At 34.4% G+C, this 19,417-nt stretch overlaps 3 protein-coding genes across 3 annotated transcripts; 2 read left to right on the top strand and 1 right to left on the bottom strand.

The window, feature by feature from the left end:
• The first annotated feature begins 17 nt into the window (after nt 1-17).
• Nucleotides 18-6,082, top strand: LOC106454828 (ADP-ribosylation factor GTPase-activating protein AGD3-like). The gene is made up of 19 exons (XM_013896923.3): nt 18-712; nt 1,128-1,204; nt 1,302-1,402; nt 1,517-1,587; nt 1,801-1,863; nt 2,174-2,218; nt 2,455-2,520; nt 2,603-2,650; nt 2,747-2,842; nt 2,911-2,952; nt 3,039-3,254; nt 3,332-3,463; nt 3,530-3,754; nt 3,840-3,926; nt 4,001-4,336; nt 4,666-4,811; nt 4,904-4,988; nt 5,066-5,550; nt 5,635-6,082. Exons 1-19 carry the CDS (start codon nt 668-670, stop codon nt 5,765-5,767), a joined length of 2,499 nt encoding a protein of 832 aa, XP_013752377.1. The 5' UTR covers nt 18-667; the 3' UTR covers nt 5,768-6,082.
• Nucleotides 6,083-6,334: 252 nt separating this feature from the next.
• Nucleotides 6,335-8,747, top strand: LOC106379152 (inactive leucine-rich repeat receptor-like protein kinase CORYNE). Its single transcript, XM_013819169.3, has 2 exons — nt 6,335-7,755; nt 7,983-8,747. Exons 1-2 carry the CDS (start codon nt 6,881-6,883, stop codon nt 8,290-8,292), a joined length of 1,185 nt encoding a protein of 394 aa, XP_013674623.1. The 5' UTR covers nt 6,335-6,880; the 3' UTR covers nt 8,293-8,747.
• A 610-nt stretch (nt 8,748-9,357) lies between these two features.
• Nucleotides 9,358-17,859, bottom strand: LOC106379137 (protein LAX PANICLE 2). The gene is made up of 5 exons (XM_048751944.1): nt 17,386-17,859; nt 16,446-17,277; nt 16,208-16,258; nt 15,981-16,053; nt 9,358-9,857 (listed from the first exon to the last, which is right to left on the bottom strand). Exons 2-5 carry the CDS (start codon nt 17,267-17,269, stop codon nt 9,672-9,674), a joined length of 1,134 nt encoding a protein of 377 aa, XP_048607901.1. The 5' UTR covers nt 17,270-17,277; nt 17,386-17,859; the 3' UTR covers nt 9,358-9,671.
• Between the last annotated feature and the right edge of the window lie 1,558 nt (nt 17,860-19,417).

The raw sequence follows: 19,417 nt of genomic DNA, 5'->3' as shown, positions 1-19,417 counted from the left end.
ATTCCCCCACTCTCTCCAGAACAAAAGGTAATGGAGAAGCAACAAGAGGTACGGGTCCCACCACCCGTTCTAAATTAATCCACCCCGTTAAGCATCGCGTTAACTACACGCACCAAGTTATCTTACATTACGTGACTCAAAGCGCGTGGGGTATATCCACAGTCTTTGTTTTCTCAGAAGAAGACCACTGTTTACAGAAAAAAAGCACAGTCTCAGTCCTCTTTCTTTTCAACTTAAACCTCCTTGAAACGACGCCGTCTCTTACCAACCTTCATCTATCTCCGGCGGTAACTAAACTAGATAGTTCGCCGTCTTTACGGTAACAAAAACTTTCACGAAGACGGTGAAGTCTTTTCTTTTCTTTTCTTTTCTTTTGTCTCTCTTCTCATCTCCCGACACGCTTCTCCACTGTTTTTTCTTGATTTCACTGAGTGTTCCGTAAGAAAAAAAACAAGCTAGGCTCGAGACTTAGGGAAGAGATCATCGTGCTTTGGTCCTTTTATTGATATTTCTGGAAACTTAGGTGGAAGAGGGAAAGAAGATCTCTTTTTCTTTTTTCACTTATCTGTCTGTACTTCGTTTATGGAGTCGGTGTGAGAGATAAAGGTCTTGCCTTTGATGTTTGTTTGGAACAAGAAGAAGAAGAGGGAGTAAAGATTAGCTCAGAATGCATTTCACCAAGCTTGATGACTCTCCCATGTTCCGCAAACAGGTTTTGTTTCTACTTATCTTGTTGGTCTCTTTCCACCTTTGTCCTCATCTCTCGAGTCCTTTAGCGTCTCAGGTTAGAGTTTGGTGGTTATATTAGGCAAGATTTATCCGGAATTTTGAGTGTCCACCGACTGACACCTATACCCCCCCCCAACACTAGATTAGAAAGGTGTACACTTAGCTAGCAATTCTCATACTCACTGATTTAGTCAGAGTTCTTCTCTATATACACTCTAGAGGACAAGTAAAAAAAGATTGCAACTTTAAGTGTAAAGGAAGTTCCTTGTTTATCTCAAATTCTCCAAATACTTGAGTATAATTACAGCGTTGTCCACCATAGGATTGTGTTTTGCTGTTTTCTTTGTGTTATGTACTTTTCCTTCTAGTCTTGTGCTTTATCCTTTTGTCTGAAACAGTTACAAAGCATGGAGGAGAGTGCAGAAATATTGAGGGAAAGAAGTCTCAAGTTTTACAAAGGCTGCCGGAAATACACGTATGCTCTAAACTATTCACATTGTAAATGTACATCCAGAGTTTTCTTTGAGAATATATCTTGTAACGTATAGGTTGTGTTTCATTTTTTTTTTCAGGGAAGGGTTAGGAGAGGCGTATGATGGAGACATTGCTTTTGCTAGTGCGCTTGAAACATTTGGTGGAGGCCATAATGATCCTATTAGTGTGGCCTTTGGAGGTATCTATGACTGACTTCACTTAGCCTATTGAAAACTCTCAGTAGCGTTTTGTCTGTTTGCCTACATACTTTTTGCATTCACTTCTCATAATAGACTCTACCTTGCTGTGCCAGGACCTGTAATGACGAAATTTACCATTGCGTTGAGGGAGATTGGGACTTATAAGGAGGTTCTTCGCTCACAGGTATGCTAGTTTGTTACTGTTGACATTCTCTCCGTTTCCTCACCTCCAGCCTTCTCTCTGATAACACCTCTGTGGTATCAGCTTAGGATAGTTTTGTTTTCATTCAGCAGAAATAGCCTCTACATAGACTGCTTTAGCTTAAGACATTGTATATGCAAATTAGATCAAGTCTTATCACTCCAGTTATTCGTTTTGATGAGTTCTCTTTGTCAGGTGGAACATATACTGAATGACAGATTACTTCAATTTGCCAATATGGACTTGCATGAGGTTAAGGTACAACCTGCTTGCTTTCTTCTTGGCTGGATACTTACTTTCTGAGTAATACTATGCATCACTGAGGTAGTAGTACCGACCCGAGGTGTGCCGAGAGGCATTTTGTTTAATAGCCAGTTTATTTATTTCTGGTTTGGTTTAGCACTGTAGAAGGTCCAATCAATGAGAAAGCTAATGGTTAAGTTTCTTAGGACTGCTTATACATTGTGGCTAGTCTAGATTTTCCTTATTCCATTTTCTCAAGGAAGGATAGATAACATGACAAGGTTATATTTGGATATGCAATCCTGAGAGATAATTTTTGCCACAGGAAGCTCGGAAGCGCTTTGACAAGGCTAGTCTTACCTATGATCAGGTATACGTTTGCTCAAGAGTTTTTTTTTCGTATTCTCACTCTGTTGACATGGTTTGAACTAATACGATGGTTTGGAAAGACTAAAACCTAGGTTGTAATTGTTCATGTTACTTTTCTAAGCACCAACTCTTACTAGGAATCAAATTTGTAGAAGATAATTTATATCTTATCGTGACAGTGGGGTGGGTCTTCGCTTACCTGGACAGATTAACTGATAACTTTTTTTTGTGGTTTAGGCCCGTGAGAAGTTTCTTTCGTTGAGGAAAGGTACAAGAAGTGACGTTGCTGCTGCTTTAGAACAGGTATGGTGCATTCCAAATTTTTTTTTGGCATACCATGTACTTTTTTATTCCTTTGTGTCATAACTAACATTGACATTGTCAGGAACTTCACACTTCGAGGTCTATGTTTGAGCAAGCTCGGTTCAACCTTGTAATACTCTCTTGTTTGATCTTTTATTATACATTTTTTAAGTCTATATTAAAGCTACTGGTGGAGTAATCTTTTGTTTCCCTAATTAATGCTCAGGTGACTACTCTTTCAAATGTTGAAGCTAAGAAAAGGTTTGAATTTTTAGAAGCAGTCAGTGGAACTATGGATGCACATCTTAGGTACTTTAAACAGGTAAGTTTCTTAGCTTCTTCAGAATTTTAAAAAAGGTTTGTTTAAAATCTGAATGTGGCTGCTTTCAGGGTTATGAGTTACTTCATCAGATGGAACCATATATCAATCAGGTCAGTTTAATTCTATAATTCTCTTCTAAGATTATATATGTTTCACATGTGAGTTATAACTATACCTCAACTCTTTTTTTTGGCAGGTCTTGACCTATGCAAAACAGTCTAGAGAAAGATCAAACTATGAACAAGCAGCACTCGACGAAAAGATGCAGGAGTTCAAAAGACAAGTTGATCGAGAGAGCAGGTTTGGTTCAAACGGTTCCAATGGATCCCCAAATGGAGATGGCATACAAGCCATTGGTAGAAGCTCTCACAAAATGATAGACGCTGTAATGCAATCTGCTGCAAGGGGAAAGGTTGATAAATTTTTTTGTACATATATGAATGAGAACATATTTAAAAGAGTGCTATTAACACTTCTTTGGTTCTTCAGGTGCAAACAATACGTCAAGGTTATCTCTCTAAACGTTCTTCAAACCTGAGAGGAGACTGGAAACGACGGTTTTTTGTTCTTGACAGCCGGGGAATGCTGTACTATTACAGAAAGCAATGTAGCAAACCATCTGTAAGTTTGTATTTATCTTCTTGAACTATTATTTGCAGACACTGAGTTAGTTGATTTGATGTTTAGGGTGCTAGCAGCCAGCTTTCTGGACAGAGAAACAGCTCAGAGCTTGGGTCTGGACTTCTCAGTAGGTGGCTCTCGTCTAATAATCATGGTGGAGTTCATGATGAGAAGTCTGTAGCTCGTCATACAGTGAACTTGCTTACCTCAACTATTAAAGTCGACGCTGATCAGTCAGATCTGAGGTTTTGCTTTAGGATCATTTCACCTTCAAAAAACTACACATTGCAGGTTTGATTCAGAGTTTTTGTTACTGCCTTAGACCTTCAACTTTGAATAGTTTTCACTCAGTGTTTACTTATGTTTGTCAGTGCAGGCTGAGAGTGCACTAGACCAAATGGATTGGATAGAAAAGATCACTGGAGTTATTGCATCACTACTTAGCTCTCAGGTCCCTGAACGGGTAAGTGTTATTTTTATAATCCCTTTGCATTGACCAATGCAGTTTTTGATGATTGCCCTTCCGCTGCAATTCAGTGTCTCTTTGGTAGTCCCATGGGAAGTGGCCACCACCGGTCCGCTAGTGAAAGCAGCTCATACGAAAGCTCTGAGTATGACATTCCTAACACTGAAGAGTTTGTATGTGAGAGGAGCTTTTTGGGGTACAATGAAAGGCCATCAAGAAACTTCCAGCCACAACGGTCCATTAGAAAGGGTGAGAAGCCCATTGACGTTCTGAAAAAAGTCTCTGGGAATGACAAATGTGCAGATTGTGGAGCTCCGGAACCAGACTGGGCTTCTTTAAATCTAGGGGTTCTTGTCTGTATAGAATGTTCTGGTGTTCACAGAAACCTTGGTGTGCATATATCTAAGGTAAATCACTAAAACCCTTAGTTATATGTTGATTTCGAGATTTCAGGATATGCTATACTCCTCGGGGACAGAATGAAACTGCAGATTTTTTTAGCTAGAACCGCACTTTTCATAGAACCCTTTGTTGGTTGTTCTATTCCGATCTGGTTACGCAGCCCAGTAATAGAATGATCTTTTGATGAAAAAAAAAATTATATGTTGGTTCTATAGTAACTAGTCCATATATAGAGTGAAGAAGTCCATCAGGATCTTGAAAGTGACACTTAGCTTTGATGTTCATTTGCAATTCAGATTGTTAGAGCTTAACCTGAACTTGGCTGTTAATACAGGTTAGATCACTCACACTTGACGTGAAAGTATGGGAGCCTTCCGTTATAACTTTGTTCCAAGCTCTTGGAAACACATTTGCAAACACAGTCTGGGAGGAGTTGCTTCATTCAAGGAGCGCCTTCCACGTTGAGCCAGGCTTAACAGGGTAAAAAACTATGTTTATAAATTAAAATATTTACCATCTCACTCATCCAAAGCTATAAGAACCTTTAATCACCTAGACACAATAATTGTCAGGTCTGATAAATCAAGGGTCATGGTCACTGGGAAACCAAGCTATGCTGATATGATATCTATCAAGGAGAAGTATATACAAGCTAAGGTTCTTTAAGCTTCTTACCCTTTATTTGAATACTTATGTTGGAGTGCATTAAAACTTTCTGTTGTATCATTTCTCAGTATGCTGAGAAGCTTTTTGTTCGGAGATCGAGATACTGTGACTTCCCACAATCAGTTGCACAACAGATGTGGGATGCAGTGAGTGGCAACGATAAGAAGGCAGTTTACAGGCTTATTGTAAACGGTGAAGCGGATGTGAACTCAGTGTATGATGGCCAATCATCTTCCACCTCTTCGTTAACGCTTTCAAGAGTAATGTTAATACCGGAGAAGCCACCAACGCGCGAGGACGTGCTACTCAGATTAAGAAACGAGTTACTCGATAGAACCTCTTCAGGCTGTTGTTCTTCGAGTATTCCTCCTGAGGAAACTGGAGGAGGTTGTTCTCTGCTTCACTGTGCTTGTGAGAAGGCAGACATTGGGATGGTGGAGCTTTTGCTGCAGTACGGTGCAAATGTGAACGCTAAAGATTCAAGTGGTCAAACGCCGCTGCACTGTTCTATTCTCAGAGGCAAAGCGGTAGTAGCAAGACTGCTTCTCACGAGGTGACTTAAGAAGAACCGCTTTATAACATCTTCTTGTGCTATATCCTTTTTGGTAATAACACAAAGTGTGTGTATATTTTGCAGGGGAGCAGACCCGGAAGCTGTTAATGGAGAAGGAAAAACAGCTCTTGACATTGCTGCGGAGTCGAAGTTTACTAATGCAGAAGTCTTGGCTCTCCTTTCAGAAGCTGCAAACGGTTACAATCACAGACAGTGATGATAAAGATAACATAAGCTCATGAAGTCTTGGGAGCTACGTTTCCCCATCATTACTTTCAGAGCTTTAAGAGCCAATCAACACTAAAAGAACCTAATGTACACTGGACTCTGAGCAAGCTAAGCCCCCCAAATTAAGTTTATGTATTGATGTTTTGTGATGGATATAAGCTGCTTATTGGAAAGTTATAGTGGATTGTGTTGTGTGTATTTGATGTAAGAAGACTATAGCAACCTCAGCTTGTGGATTGTTCATTTCTGCAGAAGTGTTAACCATAAAGTATTCATTATTAGCTATAAAGTTTTGTGTTTTGTTTTTTTCTTTTAAATGATTGAATCTGCCCCTACAGCCTACTTATTCACAATATTACTAGTTTTTGAGTCTTTTGATCAATAGCTATAATCCCTAATTATTTTTCTCAGTTAGGTTTACAGAGACGTCGGTCCCAAGTTATATATTTTAATTGTGTTCAAATCTGAAAACAAGACTTCGCACTTGATCACTATTGAATAAAAGCACTACTACACATAAAAGCTTTTGAATATTATATGGAAGGAGAAAGCAAATTATACTCAGACAGAGACGAAGGGAATTAACTACCTTTTGTGTAATAATCTCACACGCTAAGACAAAGTGCGCACATCCCCGAGCCTCCTTCACATCCAACGGTTCTCATCTCACGTAGCTTATCTAAACCAACTGTTGAACTCTCCTTTTTGGCAAAAAACCCCTCTTCTCGGAACTCGATGTCTTGCTTTCGGTCACTCATGAAAGCAACGAGAGCTGCCTTTTATCCGCATACGTGGCGGTGGGACCCGTACTTACCCTGACCTTCTGACATAAATGGGGTCCCACACTTGTAAGGCGGGAACGCAATTTTTCTCTTTTTTTTGGCTGTTGATAGATTTGGTCATGAGATAAAGAGTCACAGACAGATACCGTGCCTTGGAAAGAGAGTCTAGAGAGAGAGTGTCTGAGTGTGCGTTTGTTTGGTTGCTGGATTAGTGAGCTGAAACAGTTTTGGTTAGTTTTGTTTGTTACATCTTTTCAACCATAGATGTGCTAGAAACAAACCTTATTGGGGCTTTTCAGATCTGGCTCTTGAGCGCAGCAATGGAGCAAAGAAGAAGAAGCAACACTATCTATCTCCTCCTCTTATTCTTCTTCTTAGTCTTCACTTCAAGAACAAACACAAGCGCAAGTTGTCGGCGGAGAACAGTGAAACACTTATCCACAACTCCACCTTCATCTACACCACTCCAGTCCAGTATCACTTCCAAGGTTATAGTATTCAGCATCGCTTCAGGGATCTTAATCGGGTTGGTCTCTGCCTTAGTCTTAGCTTTCTTGGTCCGTTGCATCGTCAAATACATGCAACAAACGCCAATTCTCAAAGGTCCTGTAGTTTTTTCCCCTGAGCTTACACCCAAGTCTCTTTATGGAGCCCTTGGTAATGGTATTCAGTTGCTTGGCTCAGGCCCTAACGGTAAATACCACAAAGTTGTACTTGATAATGGTCTAGTGGTTGCAGTTAAGAGACTATGCTCACCAGAAGCAAGTGGTAGTAGTACTAGTCGCAACTCAGTTAAGAGAAGGTTGCAGAAGGAACTTGAGCTTCTTGCTATCTTAAGGCACATGAACCTTATGAGTCTAAGAGCTTATGTTCCTGAATCCAATGAGTTCTCTCTCGTCTATGATTACATGCCGAATGGTAGTCTTGAGGATGTGATGACTAAGGTTAGGGCTAAAGAGCTAGAGCTAGGATGGGAAGTTAGGCTAAGAGTTGCTGTTGGAATTGTTCAAGGGCTTCAGTATCTACATTTCAGCTGTGATCATCAAGTTCTTCATTATAACTTGAAACCTACAAATGTGATGCTGGACTCTGAGTTTGAGCCGAGGCTTGCTGATTGCGGATTGGCCAAGATCATGGCTGCTTCACACACAGGATTGTCTTGCTACTCTGCTCCTGAGTCTTCACAAAGTAACAGGTGCTTGCCTTTGAGTTCACTCCTAGTTCTTCTCCTTTACTAACACGCAGGGCCGGTCCCTAAATTTTGGAGGCAGTAGTAATGTTTTTATTAATTTTTTATATATAAAAATTTGAAAGCTTATGTTTATGTAATTTTATTTAAAATTTTGAAATTATAGGTCAATGTTTCACTTGACTATGCCTATGACCAGCCGTGCTAATATGGTATGTATATCTTTTTGACAGATATACAGACAAAAGCGACATATTCAGCTTTGGGATGATCTTGGGTCTTCTTTTAACTGGAAGAGACCCGACACAACCTTTTTGTGTAGATGGTGCAAGTGGAGGCAGCTTAGGACAGTGGCTGAAGCATTTGCAGCAGTCTGGGGAAGCACGAGAAGCATTAGATAAGAGTATTCTTGGAGAGGAAGTGGAAGAAGATGAGATGTTAATGGCATTACGAATCACCATCATCTGCCTTTCTGACTTTCCAGCAGACCGGCCTTCGAGTGATGAGCTTGTCCACATGCTTACACAAATTCACAGCTTTTAGCCTAATGCATGGTTTTCTACTATCTACATGTTACTAAACGCTTGAGAAGTTAATTGGTGTGTTGCAGATTGTTCCTAAGCTTGATACACACAGCTGGTAAAAGGCACAGAATCAGAGCAGTGCTTGGACTAAAATGTAGTTAATCAAAATATGTGGCCATATTGGATATTGGTCCATTTATGGTTTTGGTTAGCATAGAGCATTAAAGCTTCCCAGAGGGCCTGAAATTTATAACTAGCCAGTTTGATACCTGTTTGGGCCGATGATAACTCTGAATAAGGCCCATATTTTCAGGCAAAACGTTAAACAACTAAACACACACAAAAGCAGCAACAATAAGAATTATTTTTGGGTTCACCCCCTAAGTTAATAAGATTTTGTTATTTCATATTCAATATCTTTTAAAAAAAAACAAAATATTGCCAAATTATATTATCTTTTTAAAATTAAAAGGTAAAAAGATAAAAAATAGTAGTAATTACAAAAAAAATATTTTTAACGTCGTCAGCAAAACATTAAACCCTAAACTCTAATCTCTAAACCCTAAATCCTAAACCTTTGGGTAAACTCTAAACTCTAGGATAAATCTTAAACTCTAAATCAAAATCACTAAACTCTAAATCAAAATCACTAAACACTAAAACACTCAAGGTTTAGAATTTAGGGTTTAGAGTTTTAGGGTTTAATGTTTTTATTTAGAGTTTAGGATTTATCCAAGAGTTTAGGGTTTACCCAAGAGTTTAGGGTTTACCCAAGAGTTTAGGGTTTACCCAAGAGTTTAGAGTTTACCCAAGGGTTTAGAGTTTAGGGATTAGGATTTAGGGTTTAGTGTTTTGCTGCTATTTTTTTTTTACTTTTTAAAAAAAAAACATAATATAACTTGATAATATTTTGTTTCATTTTTAAAAGATATCAAATTTAAAATAATAAAATTTTATTGGCTGGTGAACCTAGATGTTCACCCCCAAGAATAACTCCAACAATAATGTCAAAAAGAAGTCAGCTTTTTTTTTTCAAACACTTGTTTTTCAAAAAGAAGTCAGCTATGGGCTAACAATAGAACGATAGCATGAAAATATTGTATATAAATACGAATACATTTTTTCCATGCGTTAATGTTACTCACAACCCCAGAAGATACAACAATAAAAACACCAACCGGGACATGCATACTCCTAAAGAATTAGATAACTCTTTCATTCCACAAATCTCACCACTGATATAAATAATCGAAGCAGTCGCCGAAAAAAATGAAGAGAGGGGAAAAACAGTTGAAGAAGGTGGGATGTTGAGTTGAAAGAAAGGGTGGGCAGTTATTTCTCTTGAGAATAATAAGGTGTTATAATAAAATAGAGAATAAGTATTATAGAAACATATAATTAAGAAAGAGTACTCCTACCATAATGGAGGACCATGAGATGATCAGAGGTAGATGAATTTGGAAGCAAAGTAAGGTTTTGTGAAATAGTAGAAGAACTTTCTCTGCTTCCTCTCCATATTGTATCTCTCACGTGTTGTAGTGTCAACACTTGCTCCAGTTCTTGCCCTCTGCATCTTATCTCTACCTGCTCTCCATTTTACAAAATAAATGTCCTATTAGTCGTATGAATAATCATAGTATTATTATCACAATCAAAATTAAATACGTGATTAGTGATACCCGCAAAAACATTGAACAAAGCTACTGTTTTTAGGTATATAGTATTAGTGTATAAGTATATGGTGGGCATGTGAACGTGTGATAAAATAGAGTAAATATTGGGTTTAATGAGATCATTACTTCGTAGGGGTGACGGATAGAGTGATGGAAAATGCCAAGTGTCAAGGTGGCTACGCAATGCTGTAATTATGTCATCTATACTTTACTTCAAAGAGATTCCTCATTTTCTAACGCAAATTGCTTTTCAAACAATAGCAACACCAACAATGACTCCACCACTTATTTGAAATAAGTTCAAGAAAATATGCAACACATACACACAATATAAGTAATTAACTTTGATAATAGTTTTGAAATTCGAATGGCACCCACGATGTCCAAAATCTTAATCATTTCGTTGCCCACCCTTTTTCTTCTACCCGTAATGTATTTTCAGTGACTTTCCAAATAGACTTTAATGTTATGCCGTAATGTCCAGTATTCAACTCATGGTTAAAAGTATTTTTGGTCAAAATCTAGAGCTGAGAGTTTCAAGTTATTAATCTAATGTACACAAAGCAAATCAATCATTAAATCTAAGTTTTCTCGTTGGATCCAGAATATGTTTTCCACCGTGCCAAATCATCCTAACTCATTCTCTAGTAATATATATCTATATAGCTTTCTTTTTATAATATTTTGGTACATGTGAAATGAAAAAATCTAGATTCCAAAAAGGAAAAAGTAGTTGCAGAATAGATTGATGTTATAGTATAAAAGGATATTGTGCCGAGAAAATATAAACTAACCCATGAAAACTTTACCATCATCTCGTGCACGTCTTCTCCTTACGTTTTGATGACTAAGGTTTACGATCCACAAATCATATTAAGTCACAAACTTTGTGTTTATTTTTCTTAGTGTGAATTTATATATATAATAATAATTTCATTATAATTACCATATTCTTTGTTTAGTATTATACAACAACTAGCATATGAAAGTGGTGTTCTGTGCACAAAAAAAAAGTGGTGTTATCTCACATATCAACATCTTAATATTTATATTTTGTTATTAAAGGACCTACATGCATAAATAATAACGTAATTTAAAATTGAATATAAAATAGGGACCATGAAAGTCGTAGTCGGATATGCATATATATTTAAATGTTTTGCATGCATCGCATCACTAACTTAAAGGAGATCATGTTCATGGCTTCTTATCTGCCCTTTAGTGTTTCTTTTTTAAATGCAATTTCTTTCAGCAACAATGATTCTGTTGTTGAGGGCGACTTCATGTATTACTTTTTACCGACGTAAAATATGTATTTATCATCAATATATGCCTATATATAAGTTGCATGCCAACTTGCAGCTTAAAAACATTTACTAGCGTACGAATATACCTTGGCCTCTATATATTTAACAACGTATGGTACCAAGATTTTGGACGTTCGAATTGACTTTTTCGAGACGTGCTTTATATTTTATGATGCATATTAAGTTTCTTGAAGGAAATTAAAGTGCTTAGTTGTAAAAATATTAATAAATTTAACGGAATTGATTATATCACTATACAAAGATGATATGTTCAGTCAAAAAAAACAACAGAAAGATGATGTGCTTTTTAAAAATATATATAAAAAGGGAGAATGTGGCTATAAAATGTTAGTACAAATGGAAGTGATGTGAGAAAAACATGATTTTTGTGAGGTGTAAAACCAATCGGGAAAATTGTGTAATTTTCAAAATAGTTAACTAGCTAGTCGTGAGAAAGTGAATAGTTTACTGATCCTATCCTAGGCCGAGAGATCTTGGACTACATACGACGAAGGTCAGCGTTATAAGTTTTTTCACACTTAAAGATAGATTATCATAAATTTATGGTTGACCCATTAATTAGTAATACATTCATTCAAGAACATAAAGTACTGTAAAAACACTTCTACGGTATGCTGACAAATATATAAATTTTGTAAGTAGTTTTCCCACAAAATGCAAATTCTCAATAAGCATGGAGTGATGCATTCATGGACCAAACATCAGCCTACGAAAATTTAGAGGTTCATTACATCCAGCTCTTAGTTTACAAGTACCCGGATCAATACCAATGAATTGAAGAAGAAAATATAGTGGAGAATTTAATTAAACAAAGTCTTGCTGATAAAGACACATGTTGATTCGAAACAAAAGGAAAACATCTAACATTTAGATAGGCTGCAGTGGATGGATGATAAGGAAATAATTAAGAAAGTGCAGCACTTAAAGAGGATATGAATATGATTGATATGGAAAAGGCTTTTCAAGCACCAAATTCATTAGGGGTTTTGTAAAGAAATGGTCCTACACGAGACACTAATTAGCTAAACCAAGGCGAGAGAAATATACTGTTGGTGTTGATGAGCCACTTCTAACATAAGCATGACGGTTTACTGTATGTGGTAGAACGAACAAATGCGTTTAATCTGTGAAAATATTTTTAAGTCATATTTATAGGCATCTCCTGCTATAGCATTTTAGAATAATAAACAAAAAAAGGAAAGAAATAAAACATTTTATAATAATAAGTGACCATCAAAAGCTTTTTCGTTTTGGGATGTTTTCTATATCAAAGGTAGAAGAGTAGAACCATAGTCTATATACAAAATATATAAATAAATAAATAACGTAACCAGCATTCTAAGTTTCTAACCCAAGAAAGTGTTATACTCCCTTCGTTTTAAAATAGATGATGTTTTGGAGAGTTTAAAATATTTTAAAACACTTGATGTTTTGATATTTTTACATTAATTGGCTGAATTAGTTTTACTTTATATTTTTAATGTTACTTTTTAAGAAAAAATATATGTTTTAATTCTTGTGTATTCATTTAAAACATCAAGTATTTTGAAACAGATAGAGTATTAACTAAAAGCTCGTCATGAAAATAAATCAGATCTATATTTTTTAGGACATTTTTATATTTGTAGTGAATTACGATTAATTTTTTTTATAAAATAACAAGTGGGAATAAATATTCAAGTTATTTTATTATTCAGAAAAGGAGAGAAACATGGGGTAATTAATATTTTTACCAAATATAAGGAATTGTCTATTTATTTATTTTATGGAATGAAGGATGAGTAGTTGACAAAAAAAAATCACGGGGCCAAAAGGAAATTTGAAATTTCTGAAATACTTTTTGCTTTTAAAGCTTTTTGTTCTCTTACGTCTAAAAAGTCAAAGGAAACTTAAAAAGAGGGAGAGAGACAAAAATGGAAGACAATGCCTCCACGAAGTCAGATTATGGCTGGCTAATCATTACATTCATGGAGTATTTATTATGCACTCTTGATACCTATGCCCTACTCAAATCGGAGTATTATACACACATTCACATCATTATATTATTTTTATATTTATATAAATATATACACGCGCGCACACATATATGAAATGCATATAATTGCAACTTTGATTAATGATCATCTTGTTGTCCCAAAAGAAATTAATGATCATCCAAAAAGGAATAAACCATGATGACCGTGTGGACGTAACCCTATTTCCGGGTTAAAAATATTCAAATCAATCCCTAAATAAATTTCAAATAAAAAGTCTTTAGATCTATATCTGAACTGATATGATGCCTGATGTTTCCCTTTTGCATTTATTCATATACGCACTAATATGATATTTTATGGTTAAATTACAATTATATGTGCCGTATGAGCTAATTTTATAAACTGTAAAATTAATATAAAATATTTGTAAAATATTGTAACTCAAACTGATTTCTATGCTATCAATTCCTTTTGAATAGTTCAGGAGAAACGGACAATAAATAAACACATCTTGTCAATGAAAATTTTATTATTGATCAAGATATGGACATGTCACACATCGTAACTAATGCGAATTAGAAAACAAAGATATGCATACCCCCATCTCATACTTCTTTTTTGTTTGAGAATTAAAAATTTCATACTTCATGGCGTAGCTTAATGCAATAAACAGATAAAATTTTGTGATTTGAGTAGATGTTAAATATTGAGTTGACGTAAATATTATATATTATAGTTTAATTTATCAGGTTTAGATTAATTAAGTTTAATAGACCTCTAAGCTTCTAAATAATGTTGCAGGAAAACATGCTTACACCAACGTGGCGTATATTCTAAACAATCGAAGATCATTATCTCAATTGAATCTGTTTTCTTCTCCTTTTCAAGGATTTTGTTTTATGTAAATGGGTATATACACTGTATATATTTCTAAGTAATTTATATGCATTGTTATATATATATGCATGGATCAAATCAGCGCAAATTCTTTAAGAAGATATACACACGTATTAGCCGTATAGGGTTGGGTTTTATTTATGTTTATTTAAAAGTCTCATGCAATTTCGGACGGCGTAAACCCTTTAACAAAAAAAAAAATTTCGGACGGCGTCCAAAAGACTCATCTGTCTGTGGCTTTCAATATGTTTGGAAATATAAGGAGGAAATGGAAAAAAATACGAGAAAGAGAGAAAGGGCTCACGTATTAAAATCAATATTTCATCGTCTGCTAATTATTTAAGCACACAATTAATGACGTTTTCAAGCACATTATAGTTACTGAATTATTGAATGATCCCTTAGCCTAGAAAAGAAGTTCAAGTTTTGCGTGTGTAATTATTCTTTGGCAATAGAAATTGTAATTATTAATTCAGGAATCATAAAAGTTATAGCGTATTATGAGAAACGAGCGCATAAATGCACATATATCAATGATTAAAATTTGCACGAGAAGCATCGTACGTAACTTTAGGGATAGAAATCTATTTTCACCAAAAAATAAACGGAACGCCACCCTTTGTTTCACGAATTCGACTCGTAAGATTTTAATAAGTCTGTATATGATAAGAACTTACTTTATTGTATTCATCATTTGAGATAATAACTAGCTCTAGAAGAAGCGTGCGATATAGCTATAGTAAAAGTTTTATGTAATATATATATGTCATGTTCTTGTAATTATATGATGGTATGCTGTATGCATATCTACATCTGGTTTTCATGAACTGGTCTTTCTAACGAGTCATAATCAGTATCTTTCCAAACTGGTTAAAAATACTAGCAAGAGCATTTCCAACCCAAACCAAGCTAGCTATGGAGATTATTATTTTGGTTTATATATATCCGAAAACAATAAACTGATGATTTATACATATGAAAGTTTTGTAGATGTGATTTATCCCTACAGTATCCTATATTATAAGGAAACAGTGTTTTGAAAATGTTTCACAATTGGTTCTAGAAAAGGTATATGTATAGGAAACGGATGAGCCAAATTTTTCTTTCCAACTATATACCGAAAACACGTTTTGTTTTTGGAAGTTCGGGTTTCTAGTTTCCAAAGTATGCTGTTTTAAAATGTACTCAAAACATTTTAAAGCGCAAGCACAAAATATTTTTATAAAGGAATCGGTTTCCTAAATTAAACTATTATTTGTGTATAAATTAGTAGGTTGGTGCACTTGACTTCATGACGATTAAGTTGATCACACTAGGCACTAACTCGTGGCCCGACCGTTAATCAATTACCCCTAAACTATAAAAAGGAGCAAGTAAGACAAACTCAAAAAGGTTGAAAATCAATTTATGGATAATAAGCATATAAAACAAAGAAATAACAAAACGGCTTATACCTAGCAACGACATCTACTTGTGACCTAATTAACATGGAGACACTTTTGAGGCAATCTAGTTCCAATGTTATTGTCATGTTCCTCAGTACACCAACCCCCATGAATGTACCCTCTCCACGATTTCTTCTTTTCTTTTACTATATGTTTTATGTTTTGTCGTACTATTATCATATCATCTTTATGCTTTATAAAGTAATTATGTAACATAAATTTCCTTTATCAAAAAAGTAATTATGTAACGTTTTAGATTTTTTTTTCTTTTTGAAAACAACTTAGACGATTGTAGTTACGGCAAGCAATGTGTTCATAGAATCTAGAACACTAGAGTTAAAGAAATACTAGAAATTAAAGAGTTGATGAGATTAATAAAAAATACCTGGGATTCGTGCTCTAATCGCAACTTATTCACCAAATATTTTTTCAATAGTCGAACAGTCATATTCCCGTCCCTACGCAATCCAAGAACACCAAAATTAATCAGCCATATATAAAGTTTAGATAAAACTCACGTCCTTTTATCTGTCATTCTTGTATACTAATTTACCTAGCTGGTTAGCCAAGAAATAATGAGTGCTAGAATTTTAATAATTAACGAGTACTTACTTGATTCGCAAGTAGCTCTTGGGGATCTGAGGCAAGAATGGTTCTCTTGTCCTAAAACGTTTATCCAAAGATAAAACCAAGAACTTAAAATATAAAAATATAGAATCTTGTGAACACCTTATGATTACAACCAAAAAGAAATAATCTAAAAAATCCAATCTAGTAAACTTTGGTTGTGTGATCAAGAAATTATGGACCTTACATAACAGTGTCTAGGAAGTGAACATTTAGCACTTACTGGTTTTGAGAAGCTTGAAGGAGGAACCAAACGCCGGAATGGGGTCGTCTAGAAGGATCAATGACTCGAAAACTTGAGCTTGGACCAGCCAACGCATCCGGATTATTATTATTATTCCCTATTAACTGCTGCTGAAAATTGGAGCGGCCAAAGTAGGGTCTTAGCAACGGCATCAAAGAAGCAGATGATGATGATGGTTGCACTAGGTTTTGTGGGACAAAAGGCGTTTTAAAGGCAGCCGCCCAAGAACCAATCATCTCCTGATCAGGCCTGGTAGGGAACATCAATGGATTAATCATCATCCCTCTTGGCTGATGCTGATGATGTAAGAGAGATGACATTGATGTAAGACCAACTCCTTCTTCTCTATTTGAACCGCCAGAGAAAAGATTAAGCTCTAGAAAAGAGTCTCTCCTATCCGCTGGATCGGTTTGATGTTGTTGCACATGGTCAATATTCAGTTTAACATCATCCTCGTGGCCAGTGCTTAACCGGAGCCACCCTTCTTGTCTCATCTCATGATCTTCCGCTTCATTGTTGATGGTATTATTCTTGTTGTTGTCGTCGTCTTCCTTGGAGCTTAACCTAGAAGTTGTACTCCTCGGCTCTTCTTGATCGGCCATGAAACTACGATCTCTCCTACAAACTTGGTGATGTTTATCTTTTACTTGATGATCAGATCCTAAGCGAATGTCTTCGTTGTCGTCGTCCTCAGAGACGGCAGAGAAGTGATGAGCCCTTTGTAATAACCTCATAAAAGCGAAACTACTAGAAAACCCACATGAAAGAAGAAGCGTTGTGGAGGATTCAGCATCACGAACCATGGCAGAATCTGATGACCGGAATAGCCAAAGACAGCAGGAGATGAGGGAGACGAAGCGTTTCTGATGATCTCAACATGAGGGGAGAAGGAGGAGAAGAATAAATTAGGGTTTCTTACTTGTTAGATGGAGACCAGAGATCAAGAAGTCAATGAATGGTCGGAGACCGAAGCAGCCATGAAGCTAGTTAGAGAGAGATAGATGGATAGAGTATATGCGCCTTAATAATAGGAGAGGATTAGAGGAGGAAGATAATAAAATTTTGCAAATCTCACTTTCTATCAATTCTCTTTGTTTGGAATCTTGTGGAAATTAAATTGCTCCAGAGAGAAAGAAAGAGAGAGAGAGAGAGAGAGAGAGAGAGAGAGAGGTCAATCCTGCAATTATATAGAGTTATGGACATTAATATGAAAAGCTTCTTATAACTTATAAGGTCAAAATCTCAGTATATATATTTTTATTTGAAGGCAATTTTTATTTTCAAAAAGAAAACATATATTTTGGTGTTATCTATACTATTATTTATGAAGTGATTTGCTTACTTGTCATATTTTCCATGATTTTAGTTAATTTTGATTATATGTCATTGTTTATTATTTATTTATCTTATTTTCCATAATTTTAGGAAATTTAATTATTTTTATGTTTTAATAATTTTAATTTTGTTTATTTGCCATGCTTTCCACAGTTTAAATTATATATTTCTTTTTCATATTCTTAATAATTTAATTGATAATTTGATTTATTTGTAATAAATAATTCTATGTGAGATTTTGCTTATTTGTCATATTTTTCATGATTTTATGTAATTTTGATTATTTATCATATTGATTATTTATCTTGTTTTCCATAATCTTAGGCAATTTAGTTATTTGTTATGTTTTGATAATTTTAATTTTGTTTGTTTTTTATGCTTTTCATATTTAAATTATTTATTTATTTGTCATATTCTTAATAATGATAAATTTATTTATTTGTCATAAATAATTTTAGGTGATAATTTAATTTTGTTTACTTATCGTGTTCTCTATGATTTTAGGATATTTTTCTTATATTTTATGTTTTATTCTTTTTAAAAACTTCTTTGTCATATTTCATGATTTAGGTTGAATCATTATTTTTGATAAATATTTTTTAAATTATTAGTTTTAAAACGTTTTAGTAATTATTTAATAAATATTCACATTATATCCAGAGATAATTATTATTAACGAATATTATCAAATTTTAGCAATAATTTTATAGTTTTTCATCTTATGTTTACTTTAGTTATATAAAATTGTTTAATGTTTGTATTAATTATTTTTAAAGGATGTTTTTTGTCATCATTTTTAAAGGATGTTTGCTTCTATTTTATATCATCAAATTATCTTACCAATCAGAAATATGAATCCAAAATACAATCTTTAGCCAATATTTTTTTTAACAAAACAGCTTTTATTAGACATATATAATTATTCATTTTTGTTTATAAAATTTTAGTTAAATATAAATTTGTTTTTAATCATTGTAGATTTTTTTAATAGGTGTCACTACGAACCCCGACAAAAGAAAATTTATATAAAATACAATTAAATTTTTGATGAAGAGTGGATTGATTTCATAGGTTTTATAGATTTATTTTTATGTTAGTTTACAGTATCAATAAAGTTTTATTATATTATTATGATGATGATATTTTTATATGTGTAGTTTGGTGATAGAATAAATAAAAGATTTTGTAAATATCAAAATATTATATATGTTGTAGTAAATAAGGCAAATTATATCTTCTACTTAATTTAATATTTGAAATTAATTAGATAAATTAAATTTAAATTAAAAATTATGTTAAAATTTGAATTACTTGGATATATATTAATCCGCACAAGTGTGCGGGTCATCATCTAGTTAATTATTATACACATACGTATTTTCTTTTTCTCTTCATCACATATACGTAGCGTTAAACAAACAAAAAAACTGGAAGATAATTATCAGGATTCAAAGACTTGTAAACCTAAAAAGTGTGGACAAACTATGATTAAAATCTAATATAATGAATTGAACAATGCCTTCCATCCACACGACGAAACCTCAAATTACTAATCACCATAAATTTGTTAATATATATATATATATGTGCATCATATGGCATATGCTAACCTCTAA

Source organism: Brassica napus, chromosome C3 (assembly GCF_020379485.1).
Source record: "Brassica napus cultivar Da-Ae chromosome C3, Da-Ae, whole genome shotgun sequence".
NCBI lineage: Eukaryota > Viridiplantae > Streptophyta > Magnoliopsida > Brassicales > Brassicaceae > Brassica > Brassica napus.
The sequence above is the reverse complement of the archived record's forward strand: the minus strand, read 5'-3'. Positions and strand labels throughout refer to the sequence as shown.

Excerpts from the sequence above, each read along its gene's own strand:
- LOC106454828 (XM_013896923.3), top strand. The coding sequence starts at position 668 with ATGCATTTCACCAAGCTTGATGACTCTCCCATGTTCCGCAAACAG. Across the intron at positions 2,521-2,602 it reads TTGCTGCTGCTTTAGAACAG|GAACTTCACACTTCGAGGTC; the intron begins GTATGGTGCATT and ends TGACATTGTCAG. Across the intron at positions 3,927-4,000 it reads GCTCTCAGGTCCCTGAACGG|TGTCTCTTTGGTAGTCCCAT; the intron begins GTAAGTGTTATT and ends GCTGCAATTCAG.
- LOC106379152 (XM_013819169.3), top strand. The coding sequence starts at position 6,881 with ATGGAGCAAAGAAGAAGAAGCAACACTATCTATCTCCTCCTCTTATTC. Across the intron at positions 7,756-7,982 it reads GAGTCTTCACAAAGTAACAG|ATATACAGACAAAAGCGACA; the intron begins GTGCTTGCCTTT and ends TCTTTTTGACAG.
- LOC106379137 (XM_048751944.1), bottom strand. The coding sequence starts at position 17,269 with ATGGTTCGTGATGCTGAATCCTCCACAACGCTTCTTCTTTCATGTGGG. Across the intron at positions 16,054-16,207 it reads AAGAGCTACTTGCGAATCAA|GGACGGGAATATGACTGTTC; the intron begins GTAAGTACTCGT and ends TGGATTGCGTAG. Across the intron at positions 9,858-15,980 it reads GATTAGAGCACGAATCCCAG|GTAGAGATAAGATGCAGAGG; the intron begins GTATTTTTTATT and ends AATGGAGAGCAG.